Source organism: Eptesicus fuscus, chromosome 19, assembly GCF_027574615.1.
Source record: "Eptesicus fuscus isolate TK198812 chromosome 19, DD_ASM_mEF_20220401, whole genome shotgun sequence".
NCBI classification, from domain to species: Eukaryota; Metazoa; Chordata; class Mammalia; order Chiroptera; family Vespertilionidae; genus Eptesicus; species Eptesicus fuscus.
This window is the reverse complement of record NC_072491.1, coordinates 7,351,516-7,370,631: the sequence shown is the minus strand read 5'-3', so window position 1 is coordinate 7,370,631 and position 19,116 is coordinate 7,351,516. Positions and strand designations below refer to the sequence as shown.

Genomic DNA, 19,116 nt, shown 5'->3' with positions numbered 1-19,116 from the left:
TTGAAGAAGTGGCGTTAGAAGAAGTTGAAGTTTAAAAAATTTGGCTCTCAAAAGAAATTTCAGTCGTCATACTGTTGATATTTGGCTCTGCTGACTAATGAGTTTGCCGACCACTAATCAAGGGCAACAACCTGAAAGAAAGTCAGAGGAAGAGGCACAGCCCAGAACAAAGACTAAGACTAAGGAGGAGGAACCAGCAAGGTGTAGTGTTATGAAAAGTCAAAGAATTTCAAGAAGCAGTCCACTGTGAAATGCAGCAGACATTTCCAATAAGATAAGGACAGGTAAGTGGTCACTGGGACTAGTTGTAGAAGCAGATTTATTGGAGTAGTGGAGGCTTAAACATAGGTACTGGTTGAAGAAGATATATAGTTCAAAACCACAAGGTTCAATGAATAGCAATGTGTAGCGATATCCCCCCCTCACATCTGCTGCTGGCACTGAGTTGGTACAGACCAGAAATGCTGCTGGCCATCTTATAAAGCGCAGACAGCCTCCACAACAAGGAATTACCCAGCTCACAAAGCCAACACTCTGAGGTAGGTGTGTAAGCCTTTCTGATTTCATGGGGGGAGAAATGCCTGTTTCAAAAATAGTTAGTTAAAACAAGGTCGTTATTTTTGCCCATCAAACTCATGCATTCAGGTTCTCATTAATCCCCATGTTGATACTGTATTTGTTAAGATTATAAACATAAATATGTGTTTCCTTTTGTCAAGACAAGAGTGATAGAAGAAAAATCAGGAGAAGGATTGTAAGTCATCCCTGTTTAAAGAATCGATATAGTCAGCAATCTTGTAGAAAGGCAGTGAGTTTCAGTAAGACATACCATCATACCAATTATAATGAAATAAGACAACTATAAACTTCATGGTAAGTATATTAACAATGTTTTTAATATATTTTTAGTATGTACACTTATTTTAAAGGATCTTTATATTTAACAGGTTCATTAAAATCAAATTGTCCTAACACATGAAGGTATAGATTAACCATAACACACTATCAGAAGTTAAGAAAAAAGGAAGCTCCCTTGAGTTCCATTCCACAAAAGAACAAAAGTTTTAAGAATTCATCCAGCCCTAGCTGGTTTGGCTCAGTGGATAGAGCGTCAGCCTGAGGACTGAAGGGTCCCAGGTTTGATTCCAGTCCAGGGCACATGCTGGGGTTGTGGGCTCAATCCCCAGTGGGGGGCATGCAGGAGGCAGCCAATCAATGACTCTCTCATCACTAATGTTTCGATCTCTCTCTCCCTCTCCCTTCCTCTCTGAGATCAATGAAAGGATATAAAAAAAAAATTTCATTCAAAGGCAAGGTAAATTAGAAAGCAGCCCTTTTATGTAGAAGCACTGTCAGTCAGTATCTCTCACTTTTCCTAAAAGTCCATTAACCTAATGACAATTCCTCAGTCATATACTGTACTTTCAACTGATCCTTAAGACTGTCAACAAACATTTATTAAGCACTTAATATATAGGCCAGGCAATGTGCTGAATATTATAATAGTGAACAAGTTATTTCTAAGCATTTAAATACTAGGAGAAGATAACAGCAATAATAAACAACAATAACAAACTAAATACAATAGCTAATTTCGAGTAGTCACTAGAAAAACGCATTAAGTGGGTACCTACCCACCCGGGTGGCAGGATTCTGGGTAGCTTGCCAAGGTAGGTGCTATTTAAGCTGAAGACAGGAGGATAGTAGCTAGATGAAGCAGGTTGGGCTCAAAGGCCTTCAAGTAGGAGGGAAAAACAATGGGATAAAGGACAAGAACTTTGCTTCCTAAATCTTACCTTGAAAAAAGAATTAGAAACCCCATTAGTTCTATTATTTCTACAAGATGCAGAGAGACTATTTTAAGCAAGACAAAGTAGAAGAATCGATTATGTTAAAACATACTTGACAGGAAGAAAAAACACTCTCATTTGTTCAATAAGCAAAAGCAGTATAAAATTGCTAATTAAATTCTCAGGAAAAACAACTGATCTGCTCCTTTACCTAGTTCATGACAACTTGTACCAAGACAATATATTAACAAATCTGTGCCAGCATTAATTTGCACAAACTTCCTTCTTACTGCTTCACATTCTTGTACACTAATTATTCATTTGTCTTTTCTTCAACACCCACCAGTCTGAAAATATTCCAAGTCACTTGCCCTAAGGCCTAAATAAACCTTCATTATTTTAAAATATCCAAAATTCCAACCTGATTTCCAAGAGCCAGGCCTTAAATGGCTATTATTTCACTACTTCCCTCATTCAGTTTGGGGCATAATATATTTATTCCAAATCTTTTAAATGCAAGAATATGTTATTGCATTATTTTCAATTATATGTGAGGACAATATACAAGTATAGGCTGGATATAATTCTAAAACAAACTGAGTTTTCTCTATTTCTATAATATAAAGGTGTTAACGAATAACAATTTAAACAAATGTTTATTGAATTCATCTTTTATTCTTCTTTTGGCAAACAGATAATATGAACAAAAGTATACTGCTCACTATAGTTATACACATTCTGTCTTGCTTTACACAAGTTGTAAACATATTTAAGTGGATAAAATTCTTGACTTAACACATTCCAAAATTCTGACATATTTTTTGAGTTAAAGCAAAAGAAAGCTTATGAAACTTCCATTGGATTATCATTACACAGCAAACGAAATTAGTATATCTGCTTTTAAATTAACATCTACCATTTTTTAAAGACTTCAATTTTAGGTTTGAGCTAAAATGATTTTTATCTAAAGTTTTATGAAAAAAACAGAGCTAACCATACAAATGCTGTTCATAACCATATCAACCATTTAAAGATGACATATGTCAGAGGGGTGGTAGCGGGAAGAGATTAACCAATGCAGTTATATGCACATATGCATAGCCCATGGACACAGACAAGTGTGGGGAAGGCCTGGGGAGGGGGCATGAATGGGTTGGAGGGGGACAATGGGGGGAAAGGAAGGACATCTGTAATACTTTCAATAATAAATATAAATTTTAAAAAATTATACAAATTAAAAATAAACTTATAATAAAAAAATGCCACTCATCTTGTTAGAAAAAAAAAAAAAACAACAACTACCAGTAAGGCATTTTCCAATGCTTTAAATGTAGATGGAATTTATAATAACTACTAGGTTTCATGATACCTTATTTTATTACTTCTTTTTTAAAAAAATATATATTTTATTGATTTTTTACAGAGAGGAAGGGAGAGGGAGAGAGATAGAGAGCCAGAAACATTGATGAGAGAGAAACATCGATCAGCTGCCTCTTGCACACCCTGTACTGGGGATGTGCCCACAACCAAGGTACATGCCCTTGACCGGAATCAAACCTGGGACCGTTCAGTCCACAGGCCAAGGCTCCATCCACTCAGCCAAACCGGTTAGGGCTTATTTTATTACTTCTTAATGGTTACCTTTTAATTTTAAAGCAACACCTTACTTCAAATAAAAGCAATATAATTAGTTTATAATTTCATTATTTTATAAATTTCAGAGCCTCAAGAAAACTCGGATCTCAAAACAGGCAGCCTTCAGAATGCATTTTGCTTGGCAGCAGAATGGTTATTAATCCCTTGAAATGGAATACCTTCATGTAGTACTTACTTGCTCTAGTTGACCAGCTTCCCACATCATCAATGAGATTGACACCACACTTTTAATATATAAACCTGGTATTTAACTGCAAAAATTAGTTGCATCCATAAAGCAAAAATTCAAATATTAAAAACTTCATGATAAATGAAGCTTTTCCTAATTGGGGAAAAACATATCTAATCAAAAAATTCTAATTTTCATAATACTTTCTTATCAAATTATCAGACACATTTGTATATATGAGTACTATTTTCTTAGAAGGAATACTGTTTATGTGTAACTTGAAATCTGAGCTAGATAAATCATTCACACCAAAAGGTATTATATACTGATTTTTAATACACAGTCTGGCTCCTAAAGAGTGGCTTTCAACTTGATCCATACATGTGATACAAACATTCTCAAATACTTCAGATTACGGAAAGGTGACATTAAAAGGCTAACAAAATAACAGTAAAAAAGGCTTTCTTTTAATCCTAGAGAATGAAGCAAAAAGAGAAAGGTTTTGAAAGAGAAATTGGAAAAGAGGAAGGATTTGAAGTATATTTGGCCTTGGACACTTTTGACACTGCTACTACTTTAACTTGTACAAGTTACAAGTTAATGGGTAAGAGAGGTCACAAATCATTTCTTAGTGGAAAAAAGTGCAAGGAAAGCAAAGCAGCTGAGCAGTGAAGGAGAAAACACCACAAAGCGTACAGACAGCAAGTAGTAACAATCAGACATTACTATGTTGGGACCTTTAAAATTACACAAAAATAAAAGGCTAATCTGTAATTATTTACAGGTTCAAATCTGATAGGGAACACATATATATTTTGAATCTGTCTCATTTCTTAAAGTTTTAACAGCTGATTCCCATGAAAAAAAAAACATTTTAAAATCCTTAATCATTAAAACAAGCTTTTAGGCTGAACTTTGATGGGGTTATAAAAAGCTTCACAGCATTAATTTCCCTAATACCAAGATTACTGCACTCAGTTTCTTTATCAGGATAAATTAAATTTGCTATCACCATCCCCACATTATTGCAATCTTCCAGAAAAATTACACTGAAATGGTTACTGAAAGCTTTTAGTAAAACATTAAGATTTATTTCAACAGAATGTTCAGGATCCTATATTAATAAAAAATATAAGCAAATAGGGTTGCATCTTGGACTATGAATGATGCTCTCCACAATGAACTTACAAGTGTTTAAAATACCAGTAAAGGGGATACTGGTTAAAGTTTATCTCTGACATTTTTAAAAAAACCTATTAGCAGCTATGCCATAAAACTGATTTAAAGTAGTTGTGTTTTTCAGTAACAATCCAGCATTTGGTATAAATACTCATATCGGCACACAGTACTAAAACATAATTGTGCAACACTTTGTAAACTAGCTGCAATTTTCAGTAGGTCTGTCCACCAACCACGTGACAGAATTGTAATGTTCTCCTAAGCCATATGCGTGTCTCATATATCTGAAAAAAAAAAAAAAAAAAGAGAGAGAAATGACTGATTTTGATAAAGGTAATTCTTTGTATATAAATGTTTATTATGCATATAACACCAAGCCCTCTGAATGAATCACTCCACAGATGTATCATTCAATAAACTGCATAAGCATATTACTTAAAAAGTTCAACAGCATGTGAAAAGCATAAGATCTCTAACTATGTCTGCTGAGTTTAAGTCCAGTAAAACACAATCATTAGAGGGGGGGAAATGAAATTCTGAGTACTCAATAAGCTTAAAATTTTAACCTAAATCTAAGCCATTAATGACCACCTTAGAAGCTTTATCTAATAAACACTAAAGCCGATAGCAAACTCTCCATGCTGTGTTTCAGATTTCTCAATCATGTAAAATACTTTTACAATATGAAGAAAAAGATCTCTAAAGAATAAACAATCAGGCAACGTAAGTATATTTCAATTTTTTCACTTGTTGAAACTTTTAGCATTGTTAATGTCAACTCAGAACAATATTCAAACTAATCCTAAAACTTTCTAACCTTTAGAAATGATTTTATCATTAACTTATATGCAAAAATAATTACCTAAATCTCACATTTTGGCAATGCTTTTTAATTCTACAATTGCCTTTAACATACTAGTAAATAAGCTTATTTAGTTCTGCTGAGGATAGGTTTGTGTGTTTTTTTTATTAACAACAACCTAAAATATTTCAATAATCCTTTTTGTCTTAATTATGAAAAACAAAACAGTAGACATTTCTAGATACTTACACAAGTATTAATGGTTTGTTTGGATATTCTTCACCAACTACAATAGGAGGAGAATCTGCCTGTATTATCTCCATTGGTGTTTGTAAAATATGAGACAGGGCTCTTAGCTATAGGAAAGAAAATGGATTAGTATAAAAATAAATAAAAGTGTAAATCTTATTGAAATCATAAACTACTTAGGTATTCATGAATAGGGCAACCATTCAGAGCAGGGATTCTCTCTGTTCATCACTATACACTGAGAACCTGGCCCACAGTAGGCACTTAATACATATTTGTTAAATTAACAAACAAATAAAATATTTATTAAATCAAATGCGGAAGTTTCAAGCCCTGGCTACATGACAGCTTCTTAGATCAATGTCACTGTAAATAAAATGAAGGAATGGGTAGACTGGGCTCATTATATAGACTCTCTACTTTTGAATATAATTGAAAACTTCCATAATAAAAAGATTTTTAAAAATCATTGTTAGAGCAATAGGCCAAATCAATTACAATTTTGGAGGGAAAAGGGGAAAAATAGGGAACAGCGGAGAATAGGAGGTTTATTTTTCTTAAAGCTTTTCAGATAATTGTAATGTACAACCAGGGTTGACAGCCACTGCTCTGTAATTTAAAACAAAGTTAACAAAATAAGATAAATAATTGGAGCTAAAAAAATGATCCCGTTTAAATCCCTACAAGTGTCTAAAGGTATATTTTCTTACACTTACAAGCCGTTCAGTCATTATCAACTAGGAATTCAGGACACATTTGTAATAGATTTGTGTGGTAGGACTTGACTTGTAATTTCAATAAAAATACTGTTTTCTATTTCTGATGTAATTGATATGTTACTCTTCCAATACTGACTTTCATCAAGTTGAGCCACTAGGGTAAACATTACTGTACCTCAATAAACTCTTAACTTTCCTAAGTCCAAAAAAATAAAAATCAAATACCTTGTCAGTAGCAGCATCACAAATGGAATCACTAAGGCAGATGCGACACTAGCCTCAACAACCACAGCTCAAATGCTGGGCTATTTAAAAGGAAACTGTAATTCCCTTCCTGAAGGTACATAATTAAAAGCCTAAAAATGTTACCTCCCGACAATTCAATACTTTGTCAGCAGAGAAATAGCAAGTAAGTAAAGAAAAGGAATCTTCAAAGAGAAACTGGAATCATCTGAAAAATGTCTGGGATTTAGAAATAATTTACCAATCCACAACCACTATGAATAATTTAAACTTACCTCCAGCTGGCCTCCCCATGCAGCTGTGTTTATAATATCATCACAGTACTTTCCAAACTCTTCTGTAGAGAATAAACAGAATATAGCACTTAATAATTGTCATAACTCCTGTTATAAAATCCCTTTATAGTTTCTACAATTTCTAATAAAACTACTCAAGATTTGAACTTCCTCTTTCTCTATCTGTACTCTCCAGAATTTAGTCCACTTACAGATTCAAACTTAATTCACTACAATTTTCCACTACCATTCATCCAAGAGCAAAGCATTTCTGCTTCCCTCCCTCAGTCTGAGACCCAAGGAAGGACCTTAACTACATAACAAGCCTACTTCCCTCTCCTTATCCCAAGCCACAACTCCCCCAAATCGTCAACTTATTCACTACCTTGACATGTATTTTAAAGCCTAAAGCTGCATCTGAAAGAATATACCAAAAGAATAAAAATGCAGCCTCTATAAAATCAGCTCCACCGTAAGATCTTAAGAAATGTGTGAAGAGAATCAGAGTAAAAGCAGTACAAATGCGCTGAAACTCCTTTCTCAGAGGTAGCATCCAATAGGGCCTCCACTTGTTATTTTGGAAACATTTACCTTATTTGTATCAGCATCGTATATAAAACAATATATTTTAACTGCAGAATAATTAAATACGTAAAAATTTTGAGATCTTTTCCCCCATAAGGATTATACCAGTTTTTCTTATTCTCAGTCTCAGGAGGCACTTGATTAACAATAACAACCACCACAACTGCAATACCAAGACATAGTAAGGGGAAATAAATTACCTGGAGTATACATATCTCCTGTATTAGGGTTTGTTAAAAATGGCAGAAAGTCTTCCATGTGGCTTTGCATATAGTTAGCAGTTCGGCTTCTTAAGGCAGCTACAGTCAGAGGGCATTCCCGCTCTTTCAGTTGATCTTCAATGGCTCTATACATACAGTGGCCATCCGAGGGAATCTGTTTGATTTCCAACTGTCTAGCTGCCAATATTTGAGCAAGTTTTTCACTTTCTACATGTCTAGCTCCATATAAGTTCTCAATTTCAGCTTCAGCTATTCTTTCTTTCTGCTCCTTTTCCAATGCAGCTTTTTTATCCTAAGAAGAGGACAACGTAGGAAAGTTAACTCATACAAATTAGGACTAATTTACATTTATTAAGAAGATATAAAGATAAGATTCTTAAAACATTTTGCCATTTTTCTTCCTTCTCCCATAAGCACTATCCTAGAGTCTTCTATACTGGGAACTCCTTTTTAGGACAAATGTCCTCAAGTTTTTCCTTGAAAAAATATAAAATTTGTAAAAACTATATGCCTACATGCCAAGTTTCTAAAAACTGTACTTACTGATTTCAATGTCCTCTCATAAGACTGGCTTATCCTAGTTCTTAACACACACCTTATCAATTTAAGTCCAGGCTCATACCAAGCTCTGTAACTTACGACTACACCAGTGGTACATTAACATGCTAAAGCCTTTAGAAGGGAACAGAAATTCTACTTATATGTATCTAGCTTTGAAGAAAATATGTGTGTGAACACAGACACAAACATTTTATTCACGTAACAGATAAAAATATTCTTCTAGATAAAAAATTAAAATATTACAGATAAGACTAAAATTACCCTTAAGGACCACTGTCAATCCCAGTACCTGCTCTAGTGGTCTGTTGTATATCCTTCTAGATTTTTTTCCTATATGTTTTTTTAATTAATTAATTACTTTATTTATTTATTTTTGGTTGATTTTAGAGAGAGAAGGGAAGGGGGGAAGGGAGAGAGACAGAGAGAGAAACATCGACTTGTTGTTCTGCTTGCTTATACATTCTTGGTTGTTTCCTGTAGTGCCCTAACTGGGGATCGAACCTTAAACCTTGGCGTATTTGGGAGGATATTCCAACCAACTGAGCTACCCGGCCAGGGCCTCCTTTGCATTTTAATAAATATAGATGTACTCATAGAAAATGTGTAAAAAAACAAAACTTTTTTTTTAGTAAAAATGGTATACATTACATTCTGTAACTTGCTTTCCGTATTCAAATGTCATAAGAAATCTTCCTATAAAGCATATGCAAAGAAGGGGAGGGGTTAATGAGAGATTTGTGATATGAAAGATGGATAGGAGGTAGAATGAGAAGGTTGGAGAAAAAGAGAAAACATTCTTGGCAGCTGGACTAGGAAAGATGAAAAACCAGAAGCAATATATGTCACACAGATTAACAGAGCTCATATAGCTAGAATACCAGAGAAAAGTGTCAAGAGCTGAGGTTGGAGAAAAAAAGATAGTTACAAACAGTCCCAACTTATGATGGTTCAACTTAGATTTTTTTGACTTTATGATAGTAGAAAAGCATGCACATTCAGTGAAAACCTTACTTCAAATTTTGAATTTGATCTTTTCTCAGGCTAGCAATATGTGGTAGGATACTTTTTCATGATGATGGACAGTGGCAAGTGACCATGAGGATCAACAACCATACGCTACAGTGCAGTCATTGTGTTAGATGATTTTGCCCAATGTAGACGAAGGTAAGTGTTCTGAGAACATCTACGGTAGGTTAGGCTAAGTGGAAACTCAGCAGGTTAAGTGTGTTACATTTCATGAACGTTAGATCAGGTCCTTTGACAAGGAACTCCATCGTTATTTTCCTATTCTCTTCTTATATGACACGTAAGACAGTACTGAGCACACAGCACTGACTTAAATACTTGGTGAAACGACTTCCATACCCGTCTCTTTTGTGCTCTTGATATCCGAGGCGGCTGATTCTCAAGAACCAAGTTTGAAATGTTAACAGCATCAAAATCTCCCTAAAAAAAAAAAACACAAAACAGAGAGAAAGCATTAAGTGGTTAATAAAAATACTTTTAAGCTAGTATTCAAAGTATCAGAGCAATACATTATTGAAAATCACAAATACATATAATCCCCTAATTCAAATTTGAGTAACAGCAGTAGGAAAGTATTAGATAGCATAGTTCTGCCTCCTTTCTCTCTTTATAAGAGAAAATTTACGAGATCCTCAAGAACTTTCCTTAGAGCTCTTCCAAGACAATGCTCATCCCTGCATGCTTTTCTTCCTTCTTAGCATGCCCACTCCATTAATCTAAATAATGCTTTTAAGGACCAACGCATTCAGCCCTCTACCCTTCCCTTCTCTAAATGTTAGTACTCATAGGACAGACAAGGTCCTGTGCTGGCTCAGTTCATTACTACCTTCTTCACCTCAAATGTGGCATTAACATCATTAACCAGAACCTAATGAGCATTGCTTCTTGACCCTGGGAACAAGTTGAGTTTTTACTATCCTTTCCCATCTACTATAGGTAGAATTTAACTTATAAATATCAACAAGACATTACAATGAATTTTAAACATTAAATGGGGATCATGTACTTGCTGGAGAAAAAAGATGTTAACTTTTAACTATCAGGATTAGTAGCTAGTATTTTATTACTGCAAATAAGTGAAGCTAGGTTGTAGTATGACACATCCACACCCAACATATCAGTGCCTCTAAAATCTCTCCAAGGCTATAGTCCAAATGACCAAAATATTAAAATCAGATTAAAATTTCAAAGTATAGTTATCACCTTTAGTGAAATTAGTATTCTTATATTTTTTCAGAGGAATCTGTTAAAATGTATAAATTGCCATACTGACAATAGGCAAGATACAGAGAAGCATCTGGAAAAAAAAGAGAAAGTAATGACATAATTCAGGCAGCTTGCAGAAAGGAAACAAGCTTAAGTTAATGAAAAAGTTAGTAGTCCCAAGTAAAATGGCAGTTTGTATTTGAACAGTTGGGTAATATGTAGCTTAATAATCAAAGATTTTTGTCCCTAGAAAACCCAGGAAAGAAATTTCAAAACGGAAAAGGCCTGAGAGAACAAGCACAACTATCTCACTAAAAAGATGGGGAGACAAATAGGAACACCCTGATTGTGACAACACAAACATCTGGAGCACCAAACTTGTGACTTGCCAATAAAATATCTAAGGGCACAGAAGGCCAGGATCTCGATGACTGGCTAATAAAATCAAAGAAAATGAGACTATGTTTAATAGAACAACCACTGTAAGTCAGTACATACAAGCTGTTTTCCCTGTCAACAGCAGACCAAAAATGAACCAAACAAAATAAAATTTAACTATGGCAGGAGAACTTTGCATAGACATAAAGAACTTTCTGACTACCAAAATGGAGTGAGGTTATGGAGTCTGACCTCTGATATCCAAAACCCAAGCAATAAACTACCCCATTATACAAAATTATAACAGAATTCAACATTCACATCTGGCTTTGGTGCTTAATAGATGCTATGAACTCAGGACAATGTTCATAATCTCGTGGAGTCTGTTTCCCACTTGAAAATGGGGTCATCTGCACTTACCTCATAGGTCAGTGATGGGCAACCTTTTGAGCTTGGTGTGTCAAACTTCGCCAAAAAACTGAGCATAACTCGGGTAGTGTGTCACTTTGAGGAAAAAACATTATTTCGCAAATGTTTCATCCTCCGCATGCAGCCGCCTCAGCGGCCACATGTCATCAGAAATGGCTACGCGTGTCAGTGCTGACACGCGTGTCATAGGTTCGCCATCACTGTCATAGGTAATACTTCAATGTGTTACTATGAGAACCATCATGAGATGTTGCATGCAATACGTTTATCACAGTGCTTGGCACACAGCACATCCTCTCTAGTAAAATGGTAATATGCAAATTGACCATCACTCTGCTACATAAGCCATGCCCACAGCCAAGCCACGCCCACCAGCCAATCAGGGCAAGTATGCAAATTAACTAACAAAAATGGCGGTTAATTTGCATACACTGAGGGAGGGAGGAGTGAAGACTGAAGACAACTTAGAAGGAAGAGGGAGGAAAAGCGGAAAGCAAGGTGGCTGCCAGAGGGAAAGCCCGGGCGGGGTGGAGCGGGGCGGGCAGCAGCGGCCTGCGGGTGCAGGCACGGTGGCCGCAACGGCGGTGGCAGCAGCAGCAGCAGCAGCCGCAGCGGCCGCTTGCAGGATTCTTCCTGCAAATGGGCTACTAGTCCTCTCTAATAAAAGGCTAATATGCAAATTAACAATCACTCCGCTACATAAGCCACGCCCACAGCCAAGCCACCCCCACCAGCCAATCAGGGTGAGTATGCAAATTAACCCAAACCAAGATGGCTACAGCCACAGAGAGCAAGGTTTCCCAGGTAACAGAGCAAGCCAACCTTTCCATAGCAGGCCTAAGCCTCCACTCAAGCTACAAAGTTTCAATTATAGAAGGTAAACAAATTCAAACAAATGGCGGCAGAATGGAGCTTGAGAGAGCAGGCCAGGGTTGCCGCCGGCAACAGGGGAAGCAAAGCTTTCCGGGCCCACCTGCTTAAGGCTACAAAGTTTCAATTGTAGAAGGTGAATTAACTGCCACAGAAATGGCTGCCGGCACCCCGGAGGGAGCCACAGGCTTGGCTTCCAGGCTACAAAGTTTCAATTGTAGAAGGAAAATAAATCCCAGATACCAGGGCCTCTGCTTGGGTTGCCAGGGGGCGTGGCAGGCCTGCAAACCACCACAGGCCCCTTGCTCAGGTCGCTCCATGCCCCAAGGGAACCCCACCCTGATCCGGGACGCCCTTCAGGGCAAACCAGCTGGCCCCCACCCGGGCACCAGGCCTCTATCTTATCTAATAAAAGAGTAATATACAGATTGATCATCACTGCAACACACAATATAGCTGCCCCCATGTGGTCAAAGATCCTGCCCCCATGTGGACACAAGATGGCCACCACAAGATGGCCAGCAGGAGAGGGCAGTTGGGAGGCACCCGGCCTGCAAGGGAGGGCAGTTGGAGGTGATCAACCCTGCAGGAGAGGGCAGTTAGGGGTGACCAGGCCGGCAAAGGAGGGCAGTTGGAGGTGATCAACCCTGCAGGAGAGGGCAGTTAGGGGTGACCAGGCTGGCAGAGGAGGGAAGTTGGGGGCAAACAGGCTGGCAGCAGGGTGGTTAGGGGGTGATCAGGCTGGCAGGCAGAAGCAGTTAGGGGCAATCAGGAAGGCAGGCAGGCAAGCAGTTGGGAGCTAGCAGTCCTGGATTGTGAGAGGGATGTCCCAGATTGGAGAGGGTACAGGCTGGGCTGAGGGACAACCCCCCGCCGTGCACGAATTTCGTGCACCGGGCTTCTAGTATTAGCTATAATAATAAAATGATGACAGTATGCTCCAATTTACCCAAGAAACCAGTAAATTTTCATTCATCACGACCTGTCCCTAAAGCACTTTTATACCTTAAAAATGATTCATTGTCCCACTTGATGCGAACAGTATCTTTGCTCAAACAGCAGAGGTGTTTGTATTAGTATATGTGGAGAAATTTATGCTCAGGAAGTTTAGGTAACGTTACCCAGGTTACAACCATACTTAATGGCAATGTGGGGACTACACATCTGTCCTTCCAACTTTCACTGGGCGAAGCTTCCTCTAGTCCGCGTTACCAATCTGTCCATCTTCTGGGCAAGTAATACTTAAGAGCAGGGGTCCTCAAACTTTCTAAACAGGGGGCCAGTTCACTGTCCCTCAGACCGTTGGAGGGCCGGACTATAGTTTAAAAAAAAAAACTATGAACAAATTCCTATGCACACTGCACATATCTTATTTTGAAATAAAAAAACGAAACGGCAAAAACACCTGCATGTGGCCCGCGGGCCGTAGTTTGAGGACGCCTGCTTAAGAGTGTCCTTTCTTTGCTGACCTCCCTCACAAAAACACACACTACCACGCAGACCTGGTCACAGGAAGAATGAAGGCAATGCATGCGCAGGATTGGGAGATTCCATTTCCCTCCAAATGCATGACTTTATACGGTGAGCAGTTTATGTGGACAAGCGCTGCCAAGCACTGTGGGCAAAGAGAAACATACTTGGCTCCCCTTGGCCGTCAGCTTCAGCTGCTCCAGTTCCTCTCTGTGTCTCTGTTCCATTTCCGCTTCCAGCTTAGCAACATCTTCGGTGAGCTGCTTCCTCCTCTTTTTGTCATTCTTGGGAACGGCATTCTTCATGCCTTGAATTTTGGCTGGAAATCCACCCAAAAAATAAAAAAAATAAAAAATCGAGGGGTTACTAGTGGTTCTCAACCTTTCTAATGCCGCGGCCCTTTAATACAGTTCCTCATGTTGTGGTGACCCCCAACCACGAAATTATTTTCGCTGCTACTTCATAACTGTAATTTTGCTACTGTTCATGAATCGTAATGTAAATATCTGTGTTTTCCCACTTCATAACTGTAATTTTGCTACTGTTAATGTAAATATCTGATGGTCTTAGGCGACCCTGCTAGCGGTTCTCAACCTGGGGTTCTCAACCTAAGACCATCAGATATTTACATTACGATTCATGAACAGCAGCAAAATTACAGTTATGAAGTAGCAGCGAAAATAATTTTATGGTTGGGGGTCACCACCACATGAGGAACTGCGTTAGAAAGGTTTCAGGGGATGGAGAAGGGAGAGGACACAGAAAAAATAACTACGTAAACAGGAGTAAAATCACAGCAATCCCACAAGGACAGAGAGGAGCCCACGTGAAGAAGCCGAATTGCCCCTGCCCTCCAAAAAGTCTCACTGACAACCCTGGGTTGGCTGTGGCAGGGTTGTCCAAGGAAAATAAAATGACCGCAGTGTCTCCATCTATTCCAGCACCCCCTCTGAATCCCCCAAATTGAGGTATTTCAAAAAGCGCCCATGAGGGCCAAGGGCAGGTGACTGGGCAGGAACGGGCCGGGGAGACCGGGAGGGAGGCGGGACGGCCGTCCTCCCGGGCGGCGTGGAGGGTCTCAGACCCCTACACTCGAGGGGCGCGGGGCTGGGGCCCCCAGAGCTGAGAAGGGGGGGGTGCCCCTGAAGATGAGAGGGTGAAAGGACTCCGGGGCAGCGGAGGCGAAAGGGAGCCGCACCCCGGCCGCTCTGGGGAAGTCTGGGACAACGCGGATTCGAAGCCGAGGTCCCCCTCACCTTGCAACTCCTTCTTCTCTCGGCGCTGCTTCCTCACCAGCTGCTCCTCTTCGTCAAACTCGTCCGCCGAGCCTTCCTCCATGACCACCGGGCGCCCGCACTCCGAGGAACAAGCCGGCACCGCCGGCTGGCGGGCGCCTCCCACCCCTCACCCCTCACCCCTCACCCCGCGCGCCATTGGCTAGGCTGGGGCTAGCCCCGCCCTCAAGGCGGAACCGGATAGGCCGAATCTCTGGAAGGAGGAGGCGGGGGAAAACCGGAATGCTCGCACATGCGCACTCCAGCGGGACACGCCCACCTAGAAGGGGTGCGGGAGCCGGGAGGCACGGGGCGGGCTTTGCGGACTGGAGAGTGCAGCCCTGGGGCAATAAAGCTGCGCTTTTGGCTCTGGGTCCTGATGTGAGGCGCCCGGAGATGACATAGTGAGAACCATTTTGGAAATTTTTTTGTTCCAATTGCTTTTTTTGAATCTCACTTTTGGTTCCAATTGCTAAGAAGGCCTAATGAAAAGGTAAGAAAAAGAAAAAGAAAAAAGAAAAGGTAAGGAAGAAAAATCAAACGTCAATAAAACCGCCGATAACTATCAATAGGAATCTGTCCGTTCCATCAGCCAAACAGCAGGTAGTAAATTGTTTATTGTTTTAAAAGTGTTTAAGATACTAGAAATAGAAGCACTTTAAAGTGGAGTTTGAGCTGCCATCCCAGGGCAGTGGCCTCGCAGATCTTACTCCTCCAACCTGTGGGATTTGTTAAAATGACCTTTGGACTGGGCCTAAAACAGCATTGCATCCAAACAGTTGTTTGCAAAGATGACAATAAAACCAGAGTAAAAATTAAACACACGAATGAGCATCACTGTGTTAGCTAATCTGCACCTGCAGAAACTCCTATTCACATCCCCTCCTTTTCTCATAAATATCCCTGCCTTTATTGCCTGTGGGCCCTGACAATAAAGATACCTACTAGAAGGGTACCTGGCGGCCAAATGAGTTCCAATTTTTAAGAATAGAGCTTTGCCCTGGCCCCTGTGGCTCAGTGGTTGGAGCCTCGTCTTGTGCACCAAGGGTCATGGGTTCAATTTCTGATTAGGTGACAGGTTCGGTCCCTTGTTGAGGGGTAGGCATGAGGCAGCCAATCGATCTCTCCAATAACCCATACCTTAGTTGAACTTTCCTTGGTTAGTTTTTGTATTTACCACTGGGTATGTAGCTAAGAAAAAGTCAATTAGTTATTTCCCTTCTGTCAATTGTACCCGGGGCTCCTGTGTTGTTTTTGCCCCCACAAAACAGCATTCTTCATTGCCTGGGGACCATATTGAGCAGAACAGAGATGGGAATTTTATGTTAAAAGGGAAGTGAAAATAACTACACCAAAATTGGTTTTAGTGTTGTGGCGAAAGTAGGATTCCCCAGTTCCTTGTAGAGAAAGTCGGATTCTCCATTCAGCTCAGAATTCTTCATTTAAGTCTCATAGCTTCTCAATTAAGCCATTTCTAGGATGCTTTAATAGAATTTTTTTAGCCGCTTTTTGTACTTTTAACCATCTCTTACAAAAGAGATTAAATGGGAATTGTAGAGAAGTACAAAGAAAGAAACAGCCTCCCCGGAGGGTGCTTCTCAGCAGGCAAGCAGGCAGCCGGCCCAGAGCCTTTTCAGGGTAATATCGGAGAGAAATGAGAGTAATCCATTTGGAAGAAACAGTAAACAAGTTGCAAATTTACCAGAATTTCACGAACCTACTGCTCTGCAGAGGAATGGAAACACATGAATCCAGACTAGCTATAAACTGAAAATGCAATCAACAGATTATGATGGTAATACCTCCTCTTTGGTTTCCCTATCTGGGGAATAGGGCAAAATGCCATTTTAAGGTATCATCACAAATGGCTGGATACTTATATTTAGGAGGATGAGGTATTTTCCTAAGTATACATTTAGAATTATGTTAAATCACATGTTGCCTTTGTTACTGTGAGGCTTAACTGACCATCTTTTGGGCTTATCCATATCCTATATAATAAAAGGCTAATATGCAAATTGACTGAACTGTGGAATGACTGGTCACTATGATGCGCACTGACCACCAGGGGCAGACGCTCAATGCAGAAGCTGCCTCCTGGTGGTCAGTGCGCTTCCACAGGGGGAGCACCGCTCAGCCAGAAGCTGGGCTCATGGCTGGTGAGCGCAGCGGCAGTGGCAGGAGCCTCTCCTGCCTCCATGGCAGTGCTAAAGATGTCCTACTGCCGGCTTAGGGAGCGGGCCTAAGCCGGCAGTAGGACATCCCCCAAGGGCTCAAGGACTGTGAGAGGGCATAGGCTGGGCTGAGGGACTTCCCCCACCACCAAGTGCACGAGTTTCGTGCACCGGGCCTCTAGTTAAATAATAAATGTATTAAACATCCTCTTCCAAGGTAAAATATGTACTCTGGTATATATGATTTCATACCTGAGAGAGGAAGTTGTTTTCTAATTCAAATTATTTTAAAATTTTTTAATTTAAAAATAATTTATGAAAGTTTCAAGGTTTAGAGGGCTTTTCTAGTTTTATGATAATTTATACTACTGATTTTTATATGTTCTTTTTAAGATGATTCAGTGCTTTCCCTCAGTGTGACTGTCATTGGCCTTCCTGATTTGGGTGTGTGGGCTTAATCCAAAGTATCTAAACCTAATCTGTAAATGCTCTTCTAACTGTTAATTGTATGATTGATTTTTTTTTTTTGTTTATTTTGCTTGAAGGTTATTCATACTTTTTAATTGGGTAGAAAGAAAGTTTTTCCTGCTTATAAAAATAAATACATAAAATTATTTAAGTAAATGAAAGACAAGGTCAGAGGTGAATAGATTATAAAAAAATTTTTGCTATGAAGGGTATAAACATAAAAGAAACAAAACAGTGTACAACACAAAAACAATTTATTAGAAAACCCAGAAAAGGAGATTTAAAAATAGGATCTTTGTTCCAATTAAGAAATAATGGTTAATGCATAATATCTCATTGTACTTAAACACAATACAAAATTAGCTCAAAATAATGCTAAGAGATTATATTGAAATGGTTCAGATGTGGGTATTGGATTCATCTAGCCTTATCTCTAACAGGAAATGTGAAGTGCCCAGAAACAATTAGAAAAATAAGTTAATAAGAATGAAAACCCTGCCTAGCTGGTGTGGTTCAGTAGTTGAGTGTCAGCCTATGCACCAGGAAGTCCGGTTCTATTCCCTGTCAGGGCACAAGCCCAAATTTCAGGCTCAATTCCCAGTAGGGGGCAAGCAGAAGGCAGCCAATCAAAGATTCTCTCTCATCATTGATGTTTCTACTTCTCTCTCCCTCTCCCTTCCTCTCTGAAATCAATAAAAATATGTTTTAAAAAACACCAACTTACCTATCCAGTCTTGAAACTGAGGTGTAGAAATAGTGACCAAGTGTTTAGTAAATGGGAACACGGGCCCATTCCCATGCTCCAACTCTCCCTCCCACCCCGTGGGAAATATAATGAAGGCCATCCATTACAGACTGTGCGACCTTGGGAGTCCAGTCCACTCCCAAGAAAACAGCCAGCAGTTTTGATCTTACATAGCTTGCTTGAAAGCACATCCCCCTTCCCTTGTACGACCCATTTTTCTCTGTTTTCTGTGCTCTATAAAACCTTGTGTTGGGAAAGTAGGGGTGGTGGCAAAACAATGGCACAGGCCAGCGCCCTCAGTGTGGCCAGTCGGCAAACTGGATGGGACTTAGCAGTTCAGCTTCGCTAGTGGCAGCATGTGTGGTGGAAACTTACCCACCTGGCCTCCATGGGGTCTCCCCCATGTGTAAGTAATAAAGGCTATGTCCTTCCCCTCTGGTCCCTGTCCCTGATTTTTTAGGACTATCAATGAACAGTGTGGTGCTCCTAGGAATGGAGCTCTTATGTTATACCAAGGAATAATCCATAGGATATATATATACATATATATGTATATATATATTATATATATATATATATATATATATATATGTTGTGGGTTTTTTTAAAAATTGATTTTAAAGAGAG

At 39.4% G+C, this 19,116-nt stretch overlaps 1 protein-coding gene across 1 annotated transcript; it reads right to left on the bottom strand.

Moving 5' to 3' along the window:
• Positions 1-878: 878 nt before the first annotated feature.
• OTUD6B (OTU deubiquitinase 6B) lies at positions 879-15,221 on the bottom strand. The gene is made up of 7 exons (XM_008148553.3): positions 15,085-15,221; positions 13,996-14,147; positions 9,815-9,895; positions 7,868-8,180; positions 7,083-7,144; positions 5,846-5,952; positions 879-5,078 (listed from the first exon to the last, which is right to left on the bottom strand). Exons 1-7 carry the CDS (start codon positions 15,164-15,166, stop codon positions 4,994-4,996), a joined length of 882 nt encoding a protein of 293 aa, XP_008146775.2. The 5' UTR covers positions 15,167-15,221; the 3' UTR covers positions 879-4,993.
• Between the last annotated feature and the right edge of the window lie 3,895 nt (positions 15,222-19,116).

Coding starts and splice junctions, on each gene's coding strand:
- OTUD6B (XM_008148553.3), bottom strand. CDS start 15,166: ATGGAGGAAGGCTCGGCGGACGAGTTTGACGAAGAGGAGCAGCTGGTG. Junction 8,181..9,814: donor CAAGAGCACAAAAGAGACGG/GTATGGAAGTCG, acceptor TCCTCTTCTTAG/GATAAAAAAGCTGCATTGGA. Junction 5,953..7,082: donor CATGGGGAGGCCAGCTGGAG/GTAAGTTTAAAT, acceptor TCTTTCCTATAG/CTAAGAGCCCTGTCTCATAT.